General features: G+C 47.0%; 1 protein-coding gene across 1 annotated transcript in view; it reads left to right on the top strand.

The window, feature by feature from the left end:
• Nucleotides 1-4,680: 4,680 nt before the first annotated feature.
• SPOCK2 (SPARC (osteonectin), cwcv and kazal like domains proteoglycan 2) overlaps nt 4,681-21,400 on the top strand; it is a 49,740-nt gene continuing 33,020 nt past the window's right edge. The window contains exon 1 of the mRNA XM_074999497.1: nt 4,681-4,929. Within this exon, the coding sequence (XP_074855598.1) occupies nt 4,747-4,929 (183 nt within the window). The 5' untranslated portion in view covers nt 4,681-4,746. The remainder of the gene's footprint in view (nt 4,930-21,400) is intronic.

Here is a 21,400-nt window from a genome sequence, read left to right as displayed (position 1 = left end):
TAATGGAGTGGGCCATTCTGTTAATGACTTAAGAGTGCGTCTTATTGAAGAAGAATTTTCACTCTGCTTTGGAAGAGACTGCTGAACTCTCTTACATATTCAAATTCAACACATTAACATGGTTTGAACTGGCATGCAAATTTTCTGGGACACTATAGGGGCTCTTTTGCATACTTAGCTTGAACCCCTCTCCCTGCCCCTTGCTCTCTGATTTGCTCACCTTGATAATTTTTTTCTGATTTGTCAACCTTGATTACTATTTTTGGTTCTCTGTGCCTTAAATATTGAGTCTGTTCTGGTACAGCTATGGTCTGAAGAAGTGGGTCTGTCCCACGAAAGCTTGCCTAAAAATTATTTTGTTAGTCTTTAAAGTGCTACTTTACTGCTTTTTTGTTTTCAAAGAAAGAAAGACATTTCTCAGGCTCGCATACAAACATGACCCCACAGCCACAGGCTTTCTGGTTCCAATTTGAAATTCATGGTCTTCCTCTTCCTGTTGCCTAATTCCTGCGCACCTGAAGAGCAATGGCCAGAGCAGAGCATTGAGGGGCATTGTGGGTTACATACAGGACACCCCTGGAAGCTAATAAATCCAATTTTAAGATGCGGTACTTCCACACTGGCCTTTAATTGACCTTTTGAATTCGACCTTGACGCTATACCCATCAGGTAATGAGGATATTGTAATCTTGATATTAGTGCTCCCTAAATCAAACTAATGTTATTTACAGTGAAAACAGTCATGTGTTTATATCGAGCTAACTGCCTTAAATTCAAATTTACCTCATAGCGTAGACAGCCTGAGACAGCCTCTTAAGCCAGTTTACTTAAACAGTGATGATCTGTTGTATAGGTTTTATTTCATATCAGTTAGAGTTAATAGCTTTCCATACTCATCAATAGTGCAACACAGTCTGCTTGTCCACTAGAAAAGTTTAAAAACTGGTCATCGTACTTCCTTCACTTTATATCAAAATAATTCCTTTTGCTCAGCAAATCTTACCTGTACCATTCAGCCTTTTAAATCTGAAAATGTCCTGTATTCTCTAATAGGGTGTTTCTCCAGCTCTCCTCCCCTACTGCCTAATGACACTGCGCAGTTATCTTTCCAAATGCACCTCTTCCAAAGCCACCCTGAGCGCTGCTTAGCTCGTAAAGCATGTGTACACATACTTGGGACCTAATCCTGTAAGATGTTGAAAGCTCTCATCTCCTGTTGGCTTGAGCTTTCAGCAAGTTTCAAGAAACATATTTCAGGATCATGCTGTTAGTTTTCCACCCACAAGCACAGAACTGCATTTTCTTTTTGAGGTAGGTATACATATAAAAGCTCTTAGCATGTTTTGTTTTTCACATCTGTAACCAAGGAGTTGTTTATGCACTTAGCAGTGCACTTCAGACTAAATAGTCAAGCTCTGAACACAATGAGTACTATTTTTATTCCTTTTTGTAAGCAATTCCCTCTTTGAGTCTGCAGATACAAAATTAGGCCAAATTTGTTAAGGTTGATTTTTCTGGCAACCAATTTTGTAGGGTGCATGTCCACACTGATACATAAAGGCAACAGAGAGTAAGCCGTGCTAGTCTATACACTATCAAAACAAAAAGCAGTCAAGTAGCACTTTAAAGACTAGCAAAATAGTTTATTCGGTGAGCTTTCGTGGGACAGACCCACTTCTTCAGACCATAGCCAGACCAGCTATGGTCTGAAGAAGTGGGTCTGTCCCACGAAAGCTCACCTAATAAACTATTTTGCTAGTCTTTAAAGTGCTACTTGACTGCTTTTTGTTTTGATAAAGGCAACAGTGTGTCCCTGTTAAGTTTGCCAGATTCAGTTTTGTCAGCAATGCATTGTGGGTACCTATCCCATAGTTCCTGCTGTCCATTTGCATTGTGGGTTTCTGTCCCAGTGTCTGATGGGAAATAATGTGTGGCAGGTAGTTGTGGGTTTGTGATGTCAGCAACCCATAGTGCACTTTGCCCTCTCCCCCTCCCCTTGGAAGCACATGACAAAAAGTGTTTTTGTGACCTTTTTACATACCCTTGCAGATGCCATTACAAGCCCATGCAGCTTAGAGCTCTTGTGCAAAGTGTTATGAGCACCTCACGCACCGTGCTGCGGTATGTTCAGAACCTAAGGCGCCGGGAGACAGCTGAGGACTCCCGAGAGGGAACAGACATACGTGAACATGAAACACTGGAGAGAAGGAATGGGGAGATACTGGATGCAGTGTACACAGTGGCGGGCAGGTTCTTTGAGTAGCGTCCCAATCGGCACTCCACTCTGGGTGTTGGTGAGTCCTTGTGCTGGTGCTCGAAGATTCTTCTGTAGCCATAGCTTCCTCACACTATCTAGTGCACACAACGTGGGCTCCTCAGTTCCCTCTGTACCATCCTTAGCTGCAGATGGAGTGTTGTGTAATGATTTTGATTATGTTGGGCCAGATCCTGCCATCCTGGCTAAAGCTGAGTGTAGTTTCTTGCTCCATGAGTAATCCCATTGAAAGCAGTGGGACTTGTGCCGTAGTAAGATACTACTTCCCTTGAACAAGAGTGGCTGGATATGGCCCTTTGTGTACAAATAGTTGTCAAGTGAGCGAGCACAACTGTAGAAGAGGCATTAACAGCTGATGCAGCACAAAACAGTGTTTGTGTAGGTCCTCGAGGTGTTTCAGTTTACATCCCATGGAGACCTGTGGCACTTTACAGACTAACAAAATAATTTATTAGCTGATGAGCTTTCATGGGACAGACCCACTTCTTCAGATCTGGCCCAATATAATCAAAAGCATTTAGTTAAAAAATTATTTCAATGAGAAGAACAGCAAGAAAAAAATCCATATTAAACAAAAAGGCAAAACTAGTTGGAAAGGAAATTATATTGCTGAGGCTTGGTCTACACTAGGAGATTAATTCAAATTTAGGTGACTTAGGTAGGTTTTATAATGAATCAGTCTCCACTACGGGGGTCACTGTCAATTTTAAGGGCTCCTAAGGTCACCTTTTGTACTACTTTTCACAGAGAGTAATTGCAAATTTGACTTTGCAAGGTCAATCAGGGTAGCATAAATGGACTGTTATTAAATTTGACATTTTTGGCCTCCTAATGTGTCCCACAGTGTCCACTCTGGCCATTGCTTTCAGCTCCACTGCTCTCCAGGTGTGCAGCAAATGGCCTGGGAAATCTGAATTCATTTCCTGCTTGCTCAGCATGGTGAGCAGAGCAGGCAGAACAGCTCAGAAGCACATCTGGCTTTAAATTCCTAGGGCCAAAGACGAGGTGCAGGACCTCATTGCTGGGGCAGATCTGAAGAAGTGGGTCTGTCCCATGAAAGCTCATCAACTAATAAATTATTTTGTTAGTCTGCAAAGTCCTATAGGACTGCTTTTTTTGTTTTGTTTTGGGAAGATACAGACTAACACGGCTACCTCTCTGTGACTATCTCAGGGAGTGTTAAAAGAGCGACGGTCTGTTTCTTTTTCTGAAGATTTTCTTGAGTCTTGTTAATTTCTAGGACTGAAAGCCAGCCTTTCGTTTGAAAACTGAATCTGGTCAGCTTTTGTGCCTCCAAAATGTTTGGCTACTCTGCTTTACAATTGATCTAAATATAATATATTATTCCTCTTGTATGGAAAAAATGTCAATTCCCAGAAGCCATTCTAAGAATGTAACCCTTTAAAGAGGGAGAGTGTCATCTTCAAAATCAGTTGTCTGAACACGTTGTAGCTACTACTGTGACAAAAACCAGCTACCCTTGCTATAAATGAAGTTGGTGATTTTTTTCCTCTTGTCCATTGATTCCTTTGTGCATTTGACACACAGCACAGTCAGTCAGGCTTAGTTCTACAGGAAGCTGCAAAATCCCACTGACTTCAATGGGGGTTTGTGTGGAAGCCACGGGTGAGGGGTGGGCTTCTGGCATGGAGCTGATTGCATGATCTTGACTTCACTGAGGTGCTAGCAAGGCCTGAACAGGCCCTGTTCTTGAAGGGGTGCTCTGTCACACCTGGGCAATGATCCAGAGCATCGCTGGCCTGCAGCTCTGCAGATTTACTTCGAAAGAGCTCTGCACCTCGATTTAAAATGTTTAGGCCTCTGCAACTGGCACTGGCCATTGTCGGCAGAGGGGATGATGGGCTAGATGGACCTTTGGTCTGACCCAGTAATGGCCATTCTTGTGCTCGTATGCAATAGTCTTCCCTGCAAGCTGAGGACTCCGGTGGCCCTCCAGGGAGATTCAGGTGCTGTTCAGCTGATTAGCAGAGCACCCCATGGTGCTCATCTGCACCTGCCTTGGTGCGCATAACATTTATTCTGCCCCAGGATGGAAAAGCTCCAGGGGCCCCGGACTGCAAACAAAAAGGGCTGAAATTCACTTGCCCCAGATAATCGTTTCTAAAACTTCACCTTCTCTGGAGCCCCCCCCGCGGCAACGCCGAAATCCCTGGGAAAGCCCCTCGCCCACTAACCTCGCTATGCCTCTTCCCCGGGCGCCAGATCCCTTCCCGGGAGCCGGGCTCGCCCTCCTGGCCAGCTGGCCCCGCCCTGTCCCACCGCCCCAGCCCGGCGCGGCGCGGGGCGGGCCCGGCTGGCAGGTGTGATGTCAAGTGTGATGCTGCGGCTCCGGGGACTGAGGCAGCCGCGCCGGCGCAGCCGCTGTGGTCCCGCCCGTGCTTGGCTCGGGCTGTCCAGGCGCCGCTCGGCACAGGGCGCAGCAGCGCGGCGGGAGAAGCCCGAGAGCGGAGATGCGCGGCCCGGGCTGCGGGCGGCTGCTGCCGCTGCTGCTGCTGGCGCTGGCCGGGGCGGCTGGGGACAGCGCGGCGGGGAAGGACGGGGACCGCCCGGGCAATTTCCTGGAGGACGAGCAGTGGCTGTCCTCGGTCTCCCAGTACGGCGGCAAGATCCGGCACTGGAACCGCTTCCGAGACGTGAGTCCGCGCCGCGCCGAGCCGGGCCGGGCCGGGCTCGCCGCAGGGGGCGTCCATGGGCGGCAGCGGCCGGCAGGAGACCACCCGTCCGCCGCGGGGCGGGGCGGGGCGGCCCTGCAGCGCTGGTGCGCGTGCGGCCGAGACCACCGCAGCCAACCTGGAGCGGCGGGACTCTACAGCGCAGCGCCCCGCCCGCCCGCCAGAGGGCAGCGGCCGAGCCCGAGGGGGAGCAGAGCTCGGCCCGCCCGCCCCGGGTCCCCTCCTTCGGCCGGCGCGGGGAACGGACCCGCAGCGCAGCCCCCGCCGGGCGGTGTAGGCCCCGGCCGAGCAGAGCCCGCCGGGGCAGCGCGCCCGGCCCAGGAACGCCCCGGCGCAGGGATTGGGTTCACTGCACCCCCGAGGCTGGCTGAGTTGTGCCCCGGGCGCGGCTCTTAAGCTCAGTTGTCGGCGCAGAGCGGGGGGGCCGCGCTCCCTGGGTTGGCCTCAGTCTCGCAGCCCGGGCAGCCTGTAGCCGCGAAAACGGCAGCAGTGCTGGGCCACCTCGTGGGCTAACATATTTTGGAGCATCAGCTTCCCCGGGCAACGACCTGCTCGGGCAGCTGCGGGTGTTGTCCTGAAAAGCTATTTGATTCCCTCTGACTTTTTGTTATTGTTGATTTTAGATTAACTAGGACACGGGGAGGGTAGCTGCTTCCTTGGGGTGCGAGCTGGACTGCAGTGTAAATAGCCGCTGCTCTAACAGCCCCTTCTGCAGTCACAGAAGAGGGAGGAAGTCCCCCTCTACATGTCCTTGCCAGTCAGTGCTCAGTAATTAGGAGAAGGAGCAGGCAGAATCAGAGGGATCCTTCCTTCTGGGTTTGTGCAGCACCTGTAGATCACTGGGGAGAAAGGAGGACGGTTTTTCAACAGAGACTTGACATCTGTTTCTCAGTTGTAAATGCTCAGATGTTGTGAGGATGGTGGATCTGTAGCTGTGGGCACTGGGAGCAGCTGTAGTTTCACTTCAAGGCTATTACATTAAGAGGAAGAGCAATTTGATTAAGTAATGAAAGGTTTTTTTTTCCCCCTCTTGACACCATTTCCCCCTCCTCCTGCAACGTTTAGTACTGGAGGCACTAAAGACTGGAATTCCTCATTTCTGTCAGATGATTGACTCAGCTCAAACCTCATTTTTGCTAAGGATTGTGCACACCTGCAATTTAACCTTTGAATAAAATAACACATAATAGAAGGGCTGGGGTATGTAGAGATGGTGACTTGTATTGTTTCATTTGAGTGATTTGTAAGTGTAACCAGTAAAAGTGGATATGAAGTGTTTGACATAAAGCCTGAGCCAAGCTTACATGTTAAGGTTTCCATTTTGCATTTGCTATGTTCCATTCTGTATCATTACAGATTTTGGCTGTGAGAGTTCAGGTGATTGTCTCGCACTATGCAATATTTTGCCCCTTTTCATTAAATAAGACTAAGCTGCTTTTATGCTAAACACTTTAATTGCCATCTGCTATCAGTAGAAGTCAACAACTAGACATAGTTCCCCTTTTGTTGACGGTCTTCTCAGGGAGGTTGTGGGTGAACTAGAAGGCTGAATAAGTCTTTTCCAGTTCTAATTTCTATGACCTTGTGCAACAAAACACAGGAGAAATGGGCTACACCCATGCCCAATGCTGATAGAGGTTTGGAACTGGCCTGATCCAGATATAAATAGCTACAAATGTATGTGTATTAAAATTACCTTTTTAGTAGAGGCAGGTGACTCAGTATCTGACTAATTTTCCTGATGGTTCTTCAAGCCCTACACAGCAACATATATTGTTGATTGTAATGAATTTGATGGTCTGAGGAAATCTCTACAAAGTAGAGGAACACTTCAAAGAACTGTCCTAATCAGCTTTTCAGAGTTTATCCCTGGCTCTGTAATGGTGGTCCCATGGGCTGCATTCAGGTTTTTGTCAGGTTCATGCGAGATGCTAGCATTGCAGCTAATGTACCTGTACCTGACTCTTGCTAATCTGTCCTACAAGTAATTCAACATATTCAGTTCAGGAGATTACTAATGTAGCACCTTTCATAATTACATGCAGTCAATAAATTATCAGCTGTATTTAAATCCAGACTTTACTTTGCTATTGTCCAAGGCAAGTTGGAGTTTTTACTGCCTCTTCATGATTGTACTCATGCAATAGTTATGAATTTGAGGCTATTTTGTGCCTTAGAAATTCAGCTTGTAGTACTCTGTAAGAGTCAAATAAACCAGCTCTAGGTTATCACTAACATGAGCATGGGGGATCTCCTTGTTTAAAACCAATATATGATATGATATGATATACTTGTCCAGAGCTGCTCAAGACTTGAGCAGAGGAGGGTGTGGCAGGTCAGAACTGGGTGCTTCAACAGAACTATGGGACAGCCTGGGACTGGAATAGCAGGCGGCCTGAAAAATTAGGGTTGTGGTGTATTGGCAGAGTTATGTGGGTAAAGCTCACACATACATCTCACATGCCATTTCTAGATAAAGGTGTTGATCCCTCCTTTTCTAAGCACCAGATCAGAACATTGATAACCTTCAGGGATAGAAGAATTAAATGGCTACTTATATGTGATTCTGTCTGCAGAAGAATACTGTTCTGTACCCCTTATTGAAGGTTTGTATGTGTACTGTGTCTCCCGTTTCAGTGAGCTTAAGATGACAGGCTAGTATTCTTGATGCATTTCATGCTCAAGAGAAGCAGAACTAACAATCCAGGTCAGATACTAAAACTGGGCATGCTGTGGGGTGTGAAGGCTCCCCTTACATGGTGCAGCCAATGCACCTCTCTTCCAATCTGCAACACTTGTTTCCCTTCCAGTCTCCAATCTCCCTGAACAGAGAAGCTCATTTAACTTGAAGTGCTCAACAGAGAAACTTCCATTTGGAACTAGTGGCCACCAGAGCCGTTTTACTTGTGCCCTGATCTGTATTACCCAGGCCTCCAAAGGTGAAAGGGAGCAAATGATCTCCGATGGCCGAATTGGCTGTAAATAGTGGAGACTTACAAGAAAAATGCACTATCATTTGTGTGGATGTTTGTGGAATAATTTATGAGTTAATGGACTCACGTTTCCCTTTTTTGACATCTTGGTTCAAATCCCAGAGAGGTTACAAGAAAAGCATGAGTGAATTAGCCAAGTAAACGTGCGCGTGTGCACGCACACACACACACGGATCATCACAAACACACATTCACGAAGCATCACAAAGCTACATACAGGATGTCATAACTCATTGTGGTGGTTAGGAGACATACAAGACTGCAGCAGCTGGGCTATTGCAGATCGGAGGTGTGCAAGAGAAGCCTGAACAGAGTTTGCCTTTGCTGTGCTTGCAGCTGCAAGCACTGTGAGTCTTTCATTTAAGCACAAGTACCTAATTATTTCAGACATTCTCCCTACCAAGTAGAGGGCTCTGCGGCCGTCCTTAATTGGTGATGAAAGAGAGCCAGAGCAGAGGGCTTGTGAAGTTTTTTAACTTTCATAACTGATGTGACAAGCCCAGAGGTGACCTGCTAAGCCTTGAAGTGCTGGGCCTCTGCTCTGTGGCCATAACAAAAGCCAGCAGAGCACAGCACGGAGCATCTAACTCAAGCTGCAGCTGTTTGTATGTAATCATGAATATGCATGGGTCAGAGCTTTAAATGAGCTGATAGGGGTGAGCTGCAACTCTGTTAAATAAACAAATTAGTTCAATAGAGAAAGAGAGAGGATAAAAGGAAAGGGGTTTTCCCCTGTTTAATGCTTCCCAGTGGAGATCTGATATGAATACTGTCCAGTGCAGGACTGGTAAATCCCTTTTTCAGTAATTTGTTAATGCTTGTAAGGTTTTAGATATTTGCAAGATCTGGTTGACTGCAATATAATCTGTCTTGTTGTCAGAGGAAGTAGCATGCAGGAAGAGGTGCCCCACTCAATTTAATATCTCTGGGATCCTCTGGGAAATCAGAAGGGCAAGTCTGGAATGGCTTTGCAGCCTTTGATGCATTAGGGCTTGGATGCAGAGATGAAGTCTGAACACATCCTTAGCATCCATTTCTTTGCAAAGTTTGTTAATGTGTCCAAGAAGAATCTGGGCAGTAGGGCCAATGCAGGGCTGTTGGGGAGGATGATAAGGCACTTTGAGAGCAGTGATTGCAGTCCCCTGTCACGAGCACAATTTATTTGTGCTTCTGGGTGTACAGAAGAAACCAAGCCAGATTGCAGACAGAAGAGCACATGCACCTTTGCTGTGTGTGCATGTCTATATTTGTACACACTGACAAACATGGTTATGCTGCACTGAATACCTATGTACTGAATGTGTGTCTGTGTACCTGAGAGGACAGAGTTGTTTGTGTAGCTGTAATTCATGTCTATTTTTGCTTTTTAAAGTTGCTTAGACAGCAGTTGAAATCACACTCTGTTATGCCCAAGGCTGAAGCTCTGAAGCAATATTCAATAATACTGACAGATAGCCTGGGTTAATAACCAAGCCCTTGGGAACTTATTTCTGCTGAGAAATTCTAAGTTAGCTGGTATGCTATTTTCTTGTCATCTAGGGTAGGATGCAGAGTAGCTTGGAAATGAGATACAGGATAAAAGGAAATATAATTATTTGGCAGTGAAAAATCCTTCCTCCTGTGTTCCTGGCACCGTAGCTAGAACAAATGCAATTGTTCTTGCAATTGTTTGGGAAATTGTTTTGCTCTAGCTGTTGTTGTGCTGTGTCTCTTCTTCTTCCCTCTCTCTCTCTCTCTTTGACGCGTCTGTGCTGATCTAGTCTGATTCTCGGAGGCTATGCATCATCAGAAAGCCACACCTGCATGGAGCTGTCAAACACTGCAGTATTACTAATCATGACACGAGAGTGAAGGCTATTGATTGAGCTAAAAATAACCACTTTGTCAGACCAAGATAAATTCCATTCCGCTGCCCAAGATCAGCATTCTCACTGCTTTCCCATTACTCATTTCACTGCTACTTGCACATTGCAAGTGAAACTAGCCCTCCGACCAGGGTGTGCTTCTGCACAGAATGCCATCTCTGAATTTTAAAGAGGTCGATTGCTTCACCAGGGCTGATGTGTACCGCATCAGGACACATTCTCTGTAAATGGGAATATCAGCAAGGTGAAAAAAAAGTCACAGTGCCACAGTCTTCTGATTCTAATCTCTGTTTCATGGATTCTGTTCCTATTGGACTTAAAAACGCAAGTGATGCCTGTATCACTGCTGAACTGCGATCCCTAGTATAGTTTTGGAATGATCCCAGGGCCAGCCCCAGAAGTTCCAGCAGGAACTCCCTGCCTGGTATCTCTTGTGACAGAATGTCACTTTAAAGGACTGTGGACTCCCTAGTCCTGGCAGTCCTTCACTGGCCATACAGACACTCAACCTCTTCATTAAATCTTCATTTAACCTAATCTTAATGTGATGTTGGTCACACCAGTCATGTCTGCCTTAGTTAAGCTTGGAAAGTTGCACTTCTGCCTACACACACAGGGACAGAGACGGGTGTAAGCACAGGGGTCACCATACAGGGACAACCCTTCCTGTGGTCACAGAGAGGTAGCTGTGTTAGTCTGTGTCTTCACAAAACAAACCAGTGGTCCTGTGGCATTTTACAGACTAACAAAATAATTTATTAGGCGTTGAGCTTTCATGGGACGCACCCACTTCTTCAGGTCTGGAAAATTCTAATCAAAATGAATGAAGATTTCTACAGCAGCTCTGACTTGGCTACCTTGTGCATCTGGTGTGTTTTGTGGCATTTATTTCAAGACACAGAGTTATATATTAAGACACTCATCTCACCTAGTATAGCAGCTGTGATTGGGCAGCTGTTTGAGTACATACTTAGGGTCTCGGACAGGACCATTCGTGGAGCAGCTAACCCACCCTGCCACCACAGCTACAGTGTTGTGTTGATCAGAGCTAGCATAGGTATGTCAGCTCAAACTGGAAATTATTTCTGCCTTGCTCCAGTGTAAATGTACTCCAGGCATCAGTGAAATATATAGGCCTTCCCTTCTAGGAAACTGGCCAGTATTAACTTTAGGTCAGCAGTGACTGAAAGTTACCAATGATAGCTAATGGCATATTTGGGTGTATGATGAGGAGCATTTCTAGCAGATCTAAAGAAGTTATTATTACCCTATATTTGGCACTAGTGAAGCCACATCTGGAGTACTGTGTCCAGTTCTAGGCCCCCCAGTATAGAAGGGATGTGGATGCATTGGAGAGGGTTCAGTGGAGGGCAACAAAAATAATTAGGGGGCTGGAGCACATGACCCATGAGGAGAGGCTGAGGGATTTGGACTTATTTAGTTTGCAGAAGAGAAGAGTGAGGGGCAATTTGATATCAGCCTTCAGCTTCCTGAACGGGGGCTCTAAAGGGGATGGAGAGAGACTGTTCTCAGCAGTGGTGGATGTCAGAACAAGGGGCAAGGGTCTCAAGTTACAGAGCTGGTGGCAGGGTGGAAGGTTGGATGTTAGGAAAACCTATTTCACCAGAAGAGTAGTGCAGCAATGGAATGCTTTACCTAGAGAGATGGTGACATCTCCATCCCTGGAGGTTTGTAAGTCCTGGCTTGACAAAGTCCTGGTTGGGATGATTTAGTTAGGGTTGATCCTGCTTTAGGCAGGTGGGCTGGACTCGACCTCCGAGGTCCCTTCCAGCCCTAGGATTGAACAATAACTATTTAGGTGGCTGTGTGAAATAAACTGGTGGCCTATGTCTAGTTCCCTGGGAAAGGTGTAATAATAAAATACCATCACAGCTAACACGGCAGATATGTCTACACTGCAGTAAACCTCCTTGGCTAGCCTACAGCGGCTGATTTGGACTCTCAGACTGCTGGACTATAACTTTGCAGTGCAGACATTTGGGCTGGGAATAGAGCCAGTTTTATAAAATGTTACCCTACCAGCTTAATTGTCAAAAGCAAACAAATACCCCACCCGCCCTCACAGTGCCAGTTGCCTCATCAGTGCATTCCTGCTTACAATGTGAAATCCTTCTTGGGGAGCGGAAAGGTATTTTTTCCCTTTTCTTTTTCATTTTCCTCTCTGTGTCTGTACTCTGCTCTAGGGAGCATCCTTGTTTCCCAGTCAGTGATTTCCATCCTATTTCACTCCCTAGTTAAGAAGAAGTAACTCAATAGGTAATAATCTGCTGTCGGTCATGTAGAGAATGTTGTCTTAAGAGTGGGCAGCAAGGAAGAGGGAGAATGAGAATCTCCCAGCTCAGAGCTGCAGAGAGACAGGTCCAGGTACTTGTGTAAGGAGAACCTAGCATGCGTTGTGGCAGATCTAGAAACAAACCCAGACACCGTGATTGACCACAACTTTTTATTGGCTGGGCTATTATCATTTTAAAGTGGTTCATTACTTGAGAGCACTGCCAGTGTTTTGGTGGCCCCATTGGATACAGGAAGAGAGGTACCAGGTTCCAGATATAATACCTTCTGAAAAAGGCCATAGTTTCCAAACCTGCCTCATAGAACAGCAAAAGCAGACTCTGCATTCTATTTTATATTCAAGTCCAAGGGGACCACAGGAATCTGTACCTGTATTAAATTGAGATGTTAACTGGTGACCTCTTGTGAACAAAGCAAGAGCTTAGAATGCTTTGACTGGTCAATAACCTGCCTTTTGTTTGGTTGTTGTAGTTAAACCCTTGGGTCTCCTGGCTAGGTCTTCCTTTGTTCCCCCACTTTGGGAACAAAGGGGAATATGACCACTGGCGTTACCCGAGTGAGGGCTCTCCAGCACTGCCCCTCACCTTCCCCAAGTGAAAAGCTAGTCTGGAAGGATGGGCTCACCCCATTAGTTCTGGCTTTGCCTTCCTCCCTCTCTTGATGGTGTCATTGTCACAGTATCTTCTTTAACAAGTTATTGAGGAACAGGTAGACATTACAGAGACCTGTGGTTAGAGTGGATTAATTGTGGTATGTTTGATAGAATGGGCTGCTCTGGGGAGCAGAGAATGCTGTAAATTCCAGCCCCTGCTCCATGGGGACAAAACAAGTCAATGCTTTGCACAAGCTAAAGAATTATATGTTTTGGTGTTTGTGTGTTTACTGCATGTTGGATTGTTTTGTTCATAGATTGGGGCCTGTTTTTTTGTATGGCTTATATGTGCTGGGACGTTGGGAAGACTCTGTGCCTCTCAGGTATTTTCTAGGGATTTCGTATGTTGACTCTCCTGTTCAGCTTCTCAGGGGCTCCTGCAAGGGTATAAAATTAGTTATGATGGAGAGGTAAGGGGATCCCATGTAGATCTAGAACTGGGATTTATCTGTGAGAAAGATAGGACATGGCCTCTAGAGCTTGATGTTAATGAAGGAAGACTCTCATGTTCATGGGCTCAGATGCATGGACTGATAGTCATCGGCTGTGGAGCTCATAGGTAATAGCTGTGAAAAACTCTTGGAACTGTTTAGATCATTGAGCCTATTCGCCAGCAGAAGATGTATGTGATGTTGTACTTGGCGAAGAAACTGCAAAAATCTGTTCTCTCTTTTGTGGTGGTCACAACCTCTCCTGGTGCAGTGTGGCCTATGCATTTAATCAACATTCTGTCACTCCCAGGTCACTCTGACTCTGACCCCTGTGGCATCCTTCTGCTCCTCCCATAGCTTGGTATATTGCCATTTGACATCATTAAACTTTGTTCTCAGGCCTTAAGGCATGTACCCGCACTCCTTTCCAAGCCAAAATCAACAGGGCCACTGCAGACTTAACAATGAGGAGGAGATGCATGGGATGGGGAGGGGAAGGATTAGAGCATGGCTTCCCAAACTGGGGGGGCGTGAAGGAATTCCAGGGGGGTGTGAGGCGACCCAGCCCCCCCTTCATTCCCCCTGCTCCAAGAAAGAGCTGGCCTTTCCTTCCAGCTCTCATCCCCTGCTGTTTTACGTGGGTGACCCTGTGCAGTTGCTATAAAAAGCAGGCTGCTGGCAAAGACCCACGTGGAACTAGCTGCCTCCTGCAAAGGAGTGTGGGTTGGTGGCGGAGGGAGGAGGATAGGGTTAGATGGAGGCTGATGAAGCCTGGAGGGGAGGGAGGTGGGGTAAGAGTGGGGGGATGGTGGTGCTTGCCTTTGGGGGAGGGGAGAGGCTCAGGCGGGCAGCTTGTGGGGCTCGGGCAGCTGGCCCCAGCTTGGGCTGGCGGGTGAGCGGCTGGTCCCAGCAGCATGGGACTCGGGCGACTGACCCACAGTTTGGGTAGGCAGCTTAGGCAGCTGGCCCCGGCAGCTGGTAGGCAAGTAGGTAGCTGGCCCCAGCAACTGGTGGGTGGGCGGGTGGCTCTGGCAGTGCAGGATCAGGCGAACGGGCAGCTAGTGTGAGCAGATCTGGTGGCTGGCGTGGGGCTCAGGCAGCTGGGGCTGCACCAGGCATCTGCAAGGTGGGGGCTGTGCCATTAGCCTGGCTGGTCCATAGTCAGCCTCCAGGCTGAGATGGGGCCGACACAGCATCTGGCACCCCAGCCAGGGCTGCAGCTGGTCTCTGCAGGCCTGGGCCACACCTGCAGCTCTGGGACCATGCCAGCAGCCCATTCAGGGCAGAGCTGGTGCCCATAGGGCCTGGGCCATGACCAACATGGGGCTGGAACCAGCCGTCGCAGCCTGTGGCTATGCTGATGTCAGCTCACCAGGGGTCAATGTCCAGCAGGAGGTAGGGGGGCCTCGAGGCTGTGGGGTGTGGGGGGTGTGGGTGGGCACTAAGGCTCTGGTGGTTGGTGCACGGCTCAGGGCGGGGCGGCACAGCTCTACTGAGTCCGCTATCTGCTATTTTCCAGACAACTTTTCTGGCAACCCCATTAATAAATTAGTAAGCAATCCATTCAGTGTTGATGTCGATACATTGCCAGAAGGATTGCAAGAAGCAGCACTGGAAATAAAATATGATTCAAGTGCAAAAGAATTTCGAAAACTCAGGCTTGGAGGAATTTTGGATAAAATATTTCCCAATGTACTTGAAAGTTGGGGAAGAAGTGCTATGTATTATTCTTCCATTTTTGTCAATATACCCCTGTGAAGAAGGCTTTTCAAGTTTAGTCACATTAAAAATGAAACAAAGAAATCGACTGGATGTCAAAAACGATTTGCATTGCACACTTTCACCTTTCAAACCTAGGGTTCCCCAACTCGTGAAGAAAATGCAGTGTCATCCTTCACGTTAAATTCATTTTGTTTCTGATGTTAAATTACATTTTTATTACATTTTTGGTCAAGAAAAGCTATTTGTGCTCATTTTTAATTTTAAATAACATTTTTATATCAAGCTTTTGTGTTTATTTTAAATTATGAATTAAATTTTTGGTTAAGGGGGGTTGGGTAATGGTAAAGAAGAGTTGGGGGGTGTGAAGGTCTCTCAAAACTCAAAAGGTGGGGGGGGTGATGCCAAAAAGTTTGGGAACCCCTGGATTAGAGGGTGCTTATCTGATGGGGTAGTTACTAGAACAGAAGGAGGAGCTGGCAGCTAAGATGTTGTTCTAATACATACCATTGCCCCCTCTCATTCCCAGCCCCTTCTGCCTTGGACTTCAGTCCAGAGTTCATGGGGGTGTTTTCACCAGGATTCAGTCCACAAACATTTGAGTGGTTTCCTAGGGTGTTGTATCTACTGTGAGTCCTCCGTCTAGTGAAACATACAGTGGCTTGGGAATACTGCTAATATAACTGAGTTTTCAGCAATGGCCACAGTACTCCTTTCCCCTGGGAATGGCTTCTGGTTTAGGGGATCATATTTGGCATTACTGTGCCAAAGGACTCTGTCTTCTGTGGTGTCCTGTTTAAGCCTGCTCCATGGCCTTCTTGGTCTGAGCTCTTGTATCACAGCTGTTGTCCCCTTCACTAGGAAGGGCTAGCCAGGACTCCATTGGAGTCTGTCAGTATCCCTGACTAACTGGTTACTGCAGAGTTGCTTTGGACAGTCAGAGCACACCTAGAAACTAGTCTTGTGCTCCAGGGAATGGAGAGAATGAGAGCAGGACACCTGCAACTCAAACAACACTGATCTCAGCTGCGCACCAGCGTGGAGATGTAAAATCCTGTTTAAATGGTTAACACTAGGTTTAACCAGCTAATCAAGTCAACGGGCTGGGTGGGGGGTGGTCTGTGGGCCGCGTCAGCCCAGTTGAGCGGGAGCAGCCACCGAGTCGCAGACAGGAGAGGCTCTGGCTGGGCTGGAGCACCCCCACTTGCAGTGCCCTAGGGACCAGGGCTGCTCTGGCTCAGCCAAAGCAGCCCCAGTCCTGATGTGCTGTGGTGGGAGTGCTCCAGCCTAGCCAGAGTGACTTCCCCAGCCACCCCTCCCCCATCAGGGACCACTGGATGGGGTTACTCTGGCACAGCTGGAGCACCCCCATCCATGGTGGCCCTGTGAGGCTAGGGCAACCCCCTGACCGCAGTGGGTGGAGGGCTACTCTACCCTGTGCTGGTTAAACTTTAACATCCCTAGCTCAGCAGGGATCATGCTGATGTCTTCCAAGGACCAGTCAGGTGCACTATCAGATCTATTGGCAGTGGTGATTGTTTTAATAACTTTTATTATGACATCTCAAGGTCTCAACCAAGATCAGGGCCCAATGTGTTAAGCACTGAGCATACACACCTCCATTAACAAGCGTACAGACCAGGCTGGCCAGACAAATGAGTGTTAGCCCTCCTGTTTTACAGATGGAGGACTAGGACATAAAGGCTACAGCTTCACTGTAGGCATAACTCAAAATAACTTATAATGTATTTTGAGTTAACTTATTTCAAACTTTGTGCCATTGAAGTTTCTGCTACCCTCATACGAGGGAGGTACGAGAACTGGAACTGCAGTGATTAGCCACAGAGTTGCTGTTTCCAGATACATTCATAACTATAGTGTAGCCATGACCTCACCTGTTTCAAATTTGTTTTGGAATAGCATGTGCATAGTGTAGACATAGCCTGAGGTGACAGGTTTAAAAATTGTACAAGCCACGCCCACAAGTTAGGAGTGTTTATTAATTCCTTAGCTTTTCAGCTAGTTTTTTTTCTAATTATTGAGTATTAAGGGCATCATTAGTCCCTCTATCTACTCCCTCTATTTGTTCATAACTACAGAGAAGCCATAATTCTCTGCCTGGGCCAGGAAACCAAGTATGGTAACTTATGCAAGTATTAAACCATACCTATGGAAATAATACTCTGCTTTAAGATCCTTTGTTCAAAGCACTTCACAGGTGATGCTAAAACCTATAAGCTAGAGCTCTGTGTATGTACAAAATTTAGATTTGCATCTGATCTGCAAATGTGGTCCATGGATACGTGGATGCGTGTATCCGCAGATATGCAGGGCTCTCCTAATAACTAGAACTGGTCAAATTTTTTCTAATGGCCTAGTTTTCCATTGGAAAATGCTGATTCCACAGAATCAAAATGTTTCAAGGGACCCTGTTGATTATGTCCAATCAGTACAACCATTCTGCATGACAGGTTTCCTGCCATTTCACCAGCAAAGTGACTGGCAGATACAGAACTGGGCAGCCCATGGAGACTGTCTGCCCACTTGGTGAGCCACCTGGCTCTGTAAGATGTCTGGCTGCTGGGCTGCCTAGATAGCAAGCTATCCAGTCTCTGCCCCAGGCATTGCAGCTGGAGAGCTCTTGGGATCCCTGGCTCCCCATCTCCCCAGCTGGTACTCCCTGGATCCCTGGCAGTCTGCCTGTTGGGCTGTCAGGATACCAGCAGCCAGCCAGTCTGGCTGCTGCCTTGCAGTAACCTGGCAAGCTCGCCAGCTGGGGAGCCGGTCACCTGCTGTCCAGACTAGGAGCCTGCAAGTGGAGACATTCAATTTCCAGTCTCCCAAAATGCAACTTTTCTTGCCTTTTCTTCCCATTACAATGTCTAGAGCTGTTTTTGTTCTGGCTCAGAATAAACCCTTTCAAACTCTTTACATTTGCATGGAACAGAGCCTCCAGTTCCTTCACAGCTCTCCAAATAACATCCTGTAAGGAAGGGAAGATGGGTAAACTGAGACACAGAGTGACTTAAGGAAGTGTTGTGGGAGGGTTGCAGTGGCCTGAGAAACAGACAGTTTTCATGCAAATGTCCATGGTAATGCAATGGGAAATACAGCTCTGGCCATCCCTTCGTCCCCTTTTGCTGTCGCCAGGGCTTGTCTTGCAGAATTATTTCCAACCAGGAATGCAAGAGACCAGCTGCTTCCTGAGAACTGCAGCAGGAGAACCTCTGAAAATGGGCCCCATTGTTGCCAGTGTGAATGTGCTTCACCGGAGGGAACAGGAGTCACGTGACTTGTCAGTGCAGCCTACTGTGCCGTTGAGTCTTATTTTAAGAGCCGTTGCTGCCATGTATTCTCAGGCAGTGCACTGACATTTATTGTATGTTACAGCAATTATCACGCACTGTGGCTGGGTTGAGATTTTGGCTCATCTTTTCTATTTCCGTTTCTTTTTCCTCCCCTCCTTCATATGAACAGGGGCTGAGGAGGCTTTCAGTGTCTCCCTGGGGATCACTGAGATCTGCAGGGCACCTTGCTTCTCAAAGTCACTGTCTTCATGTTTCCTCTAATGTGCCTGAGTGCAACTGTAATGGATATGCGGAGCGGAGTGACCCCACTCGAGCTGAGTACCCGGGATGGGAGCACAGACCAGGCAGCCGTTAATGGCTTTCGCTGAACTGCAGCGGGCCAATGAGAGCTGATGCAGCAAGTCAGCGCTGCTCTGGGTTTTGCTCTTTCTTTTCACTTGGTTCCCAGGGTACTTGGGGGTTATGTGCTTTGGTTATTATTTCCTTTCATTTTCACTCTGATCTCTGTCTTGTCTGTCCTTTTGTATTGCGTGGCTCTTTTCTTTTTATATGTCACTTAATTTTCTTGCCTCTTCCTCTTCTTTATTTACTCTCTTTATTTTTCTTTAATCTCTCTTCCTCCTCCCTCATTCTTTCCAGATACCTTTTCACTCGGGTAGAGTGTGCTGGTTCAGGACGGTCCGTGTGTCAGAATTAATAAGCTGTCAGCTTTCATCTCACGCAGAGCTTGACAGAACTTCTAGAAGTCTTTCCCCGAAAAGCAGCATGAATTGAACTTAAAATGGTTTCTACTCTGGCTGTTTGGAGCCTCTCCTATGTCATGCTGCGTGTTAATGTCCATTGCTGTCCTCTTTTATTGCTGTTAATGTTTCATAATGCTTTGGAGATTTAGATCTCGTTCCATCATTGCATTGCCAGAGCACATAACCCATAGCTCTTTCAAGGGACCAGAACAGACAAGGACATTCATGGCCATGCAGCAACTGAGTGCCGGAGAGGACAGAGAAAGGAGTTCTGCTTTGCCACAAGATGCTGCTGTGCCAACCCTTTCCATGCAGAGGGGTTGCAGCTGTCCTGTTGTACTGACTAGAGAAGTGTGCGTGTTTGGAGTGAGACCTAACAAACCTGACTTTCAAAAACCCCAGGACTAATAAGTGCCTTGCTGAGGCTGCGGGATGTGGCAGCCTCATTAGCTAATGCAGTGCAGAGCTTTTTGAGTTACTGTAATGAAATTAATGAATGTCCCTACTCTCACCTCTGTTCTGTGCTTATCTGCGGCTCATTTTAAAGCACATACCGATGATCAGCCAACTAACAGAATCAATGGCTTGTTCCCTGTGGGGATGGGGATATGAGTGAGCCTGGTGCTAGTCTGATGGTGATATCCCTGGTTGCCTGAGTCCTGTGTCGGGTGTGTGCCAGCTGAGCTGGTAATTCAGGCATTTGCGAATGGTGCCCTAGGTGTCTACTTCAGTGGTGAACTGTGCTGGCACCTGATGTATTGGTGCTGGTCCTTATCCTTTGAGTCGGGTACCATCACAGAATGTTACAAACCCTCGTCCTGTCATCATGAATCTGTGGCTTGGAGTGGCCAAACATCCAGGGAGGGTTCTAGTATGCATAGATGGTGAGAGGCACCAGCCATTGTTGTCTGATGCCAGCCCAGAAGTTTTGCCATGAATTGGGACCATTGCCCAAGAGCATTGGAAAGTCCTGGTCTGCTTCATCCACATCCTCCAAACTCTCTCTTCTTAGCATGTCTCAGACCTGTGTTAGATTAGCTGGAAAAAGAGAGAGTTGTTCAGCCAACAGGCCCACTGAGTTCTCGTAGCAGGGAAGGGTGGTACACATCATGCCACAGCCAGGTGGAAGAACTCATGACTTACTGTAGTGCTAAGCACCGCTAAAGAGTTTTTGGGTACCCCAAGACTCCCATCCAGCCAGACCAAGTGTGTAAATTACTTGTTTAGCTGAATAAACTTGTTAATCTTTAAAGTGTCACAGGACTCCTCATTGTTCTTTCCTGAAACAGACTAACATGGTTAGCCCTTGATAATAATCTTGAATCCTTTCTCTTTGCATGTCTGAGTTGCTCTGAGCAGTCACAGAAAGGTAGCTGTGTTAGTCTGTATCTTCACACAACAAAGCAGCAGTCCTGTAGCACTTTAAAGACTAACAAAATAACTTTAGGTGAGGAGCTTTCAAGGAGCAGACCTTCTTCTCCAGGAATGCTTTTTGCCTTCCTGTGAGTAGCCAACCAGTGGGTGGTTTTCCCCCTTGCAAAGGTGAGAGGGAAGGTAACTGAGCAAACTCTGCGGACTCTTGCTTTGTCGCTACATTTCTTTGTCTGCCTGCTAGTGTTTTCTTACCTTAATCTTGTGGACGGCAGCAAGGATGTAGCAGCAGCTTTGAATTTTGGAATCTTTGTTTTGAGTTGATAACCTGAGAATTAACGCATCAAAGGCATGTCTCTCCTTGTGACTGAGCAGCAGTCCATCAATACAGAGCTATTCTTTACCAGCACAATGCAGCAGTTTATTTCTCCTGCAGTCCTAGTCAGCACCATGATAAATAGATCTTCGATTTCATCTTAAATATAATTGTTGCCTTCTGGAGCCAGACTGTTCTATTGTGACACGACAGGGCTGAGTTTCTTCTCTTCTGCCTACTTGCTTTTTTCCTCCTTAAAATTGCAAATCAAAAAGGGATTTTATTAAAAAATGTCCTACATTGTATGTTCTATTAACCTGTTCTTAGACCCCCTCTGTAGGACAGGGTGCCTAGACCAGATGGGGTTTTATTATTCCCCTTCCCCCCATGCCTCCAATATCCTGATATAAGAAGAGAAGTAGCTAAAACCATAGCACTTGGGCATTGCTGCTGATGCAGTCTGCCAGGCGTATTTCCACCTGAGTGGAAGCTGCATTTAAATGGTGGGTAAAACGATCTCTTTGCCAGGAGCCTGTGAAGCACTTTCAGACCCTTTGGGATGAAAGGTGCTGTAGAAATGTTAGGTGTGGTAGGTGAGAGCTTGGCACCTGTCATGCGTGTGTTTCTGTGTGATCTACATGGGTGCAACTTTGCTTTTGAGCTGTCCTGCGGGGAAGTGTGAACTGTGGGCACCATGCGACTCTCGGGAATTTTTGATAGT

This window comes from Carettochelys insculpta, chromosome 7 (assembly GCF_033958435.1).
Source record: "Carettochelys insculpta isolate YL-2023 chromosome 7, ASM3395843v1, whole genome shotgun sequence".
Taxonomy (NCBI): Eukaryota; Metazoa; Chordata; order Testudines; family Carettochelyidae; genus Carettochelys; species Carettochelys insculpta.
Note: the sequence above shows the minus strand (reverse complement) of the source record. Positions and strands in the feature narration are given on the sequence as shown.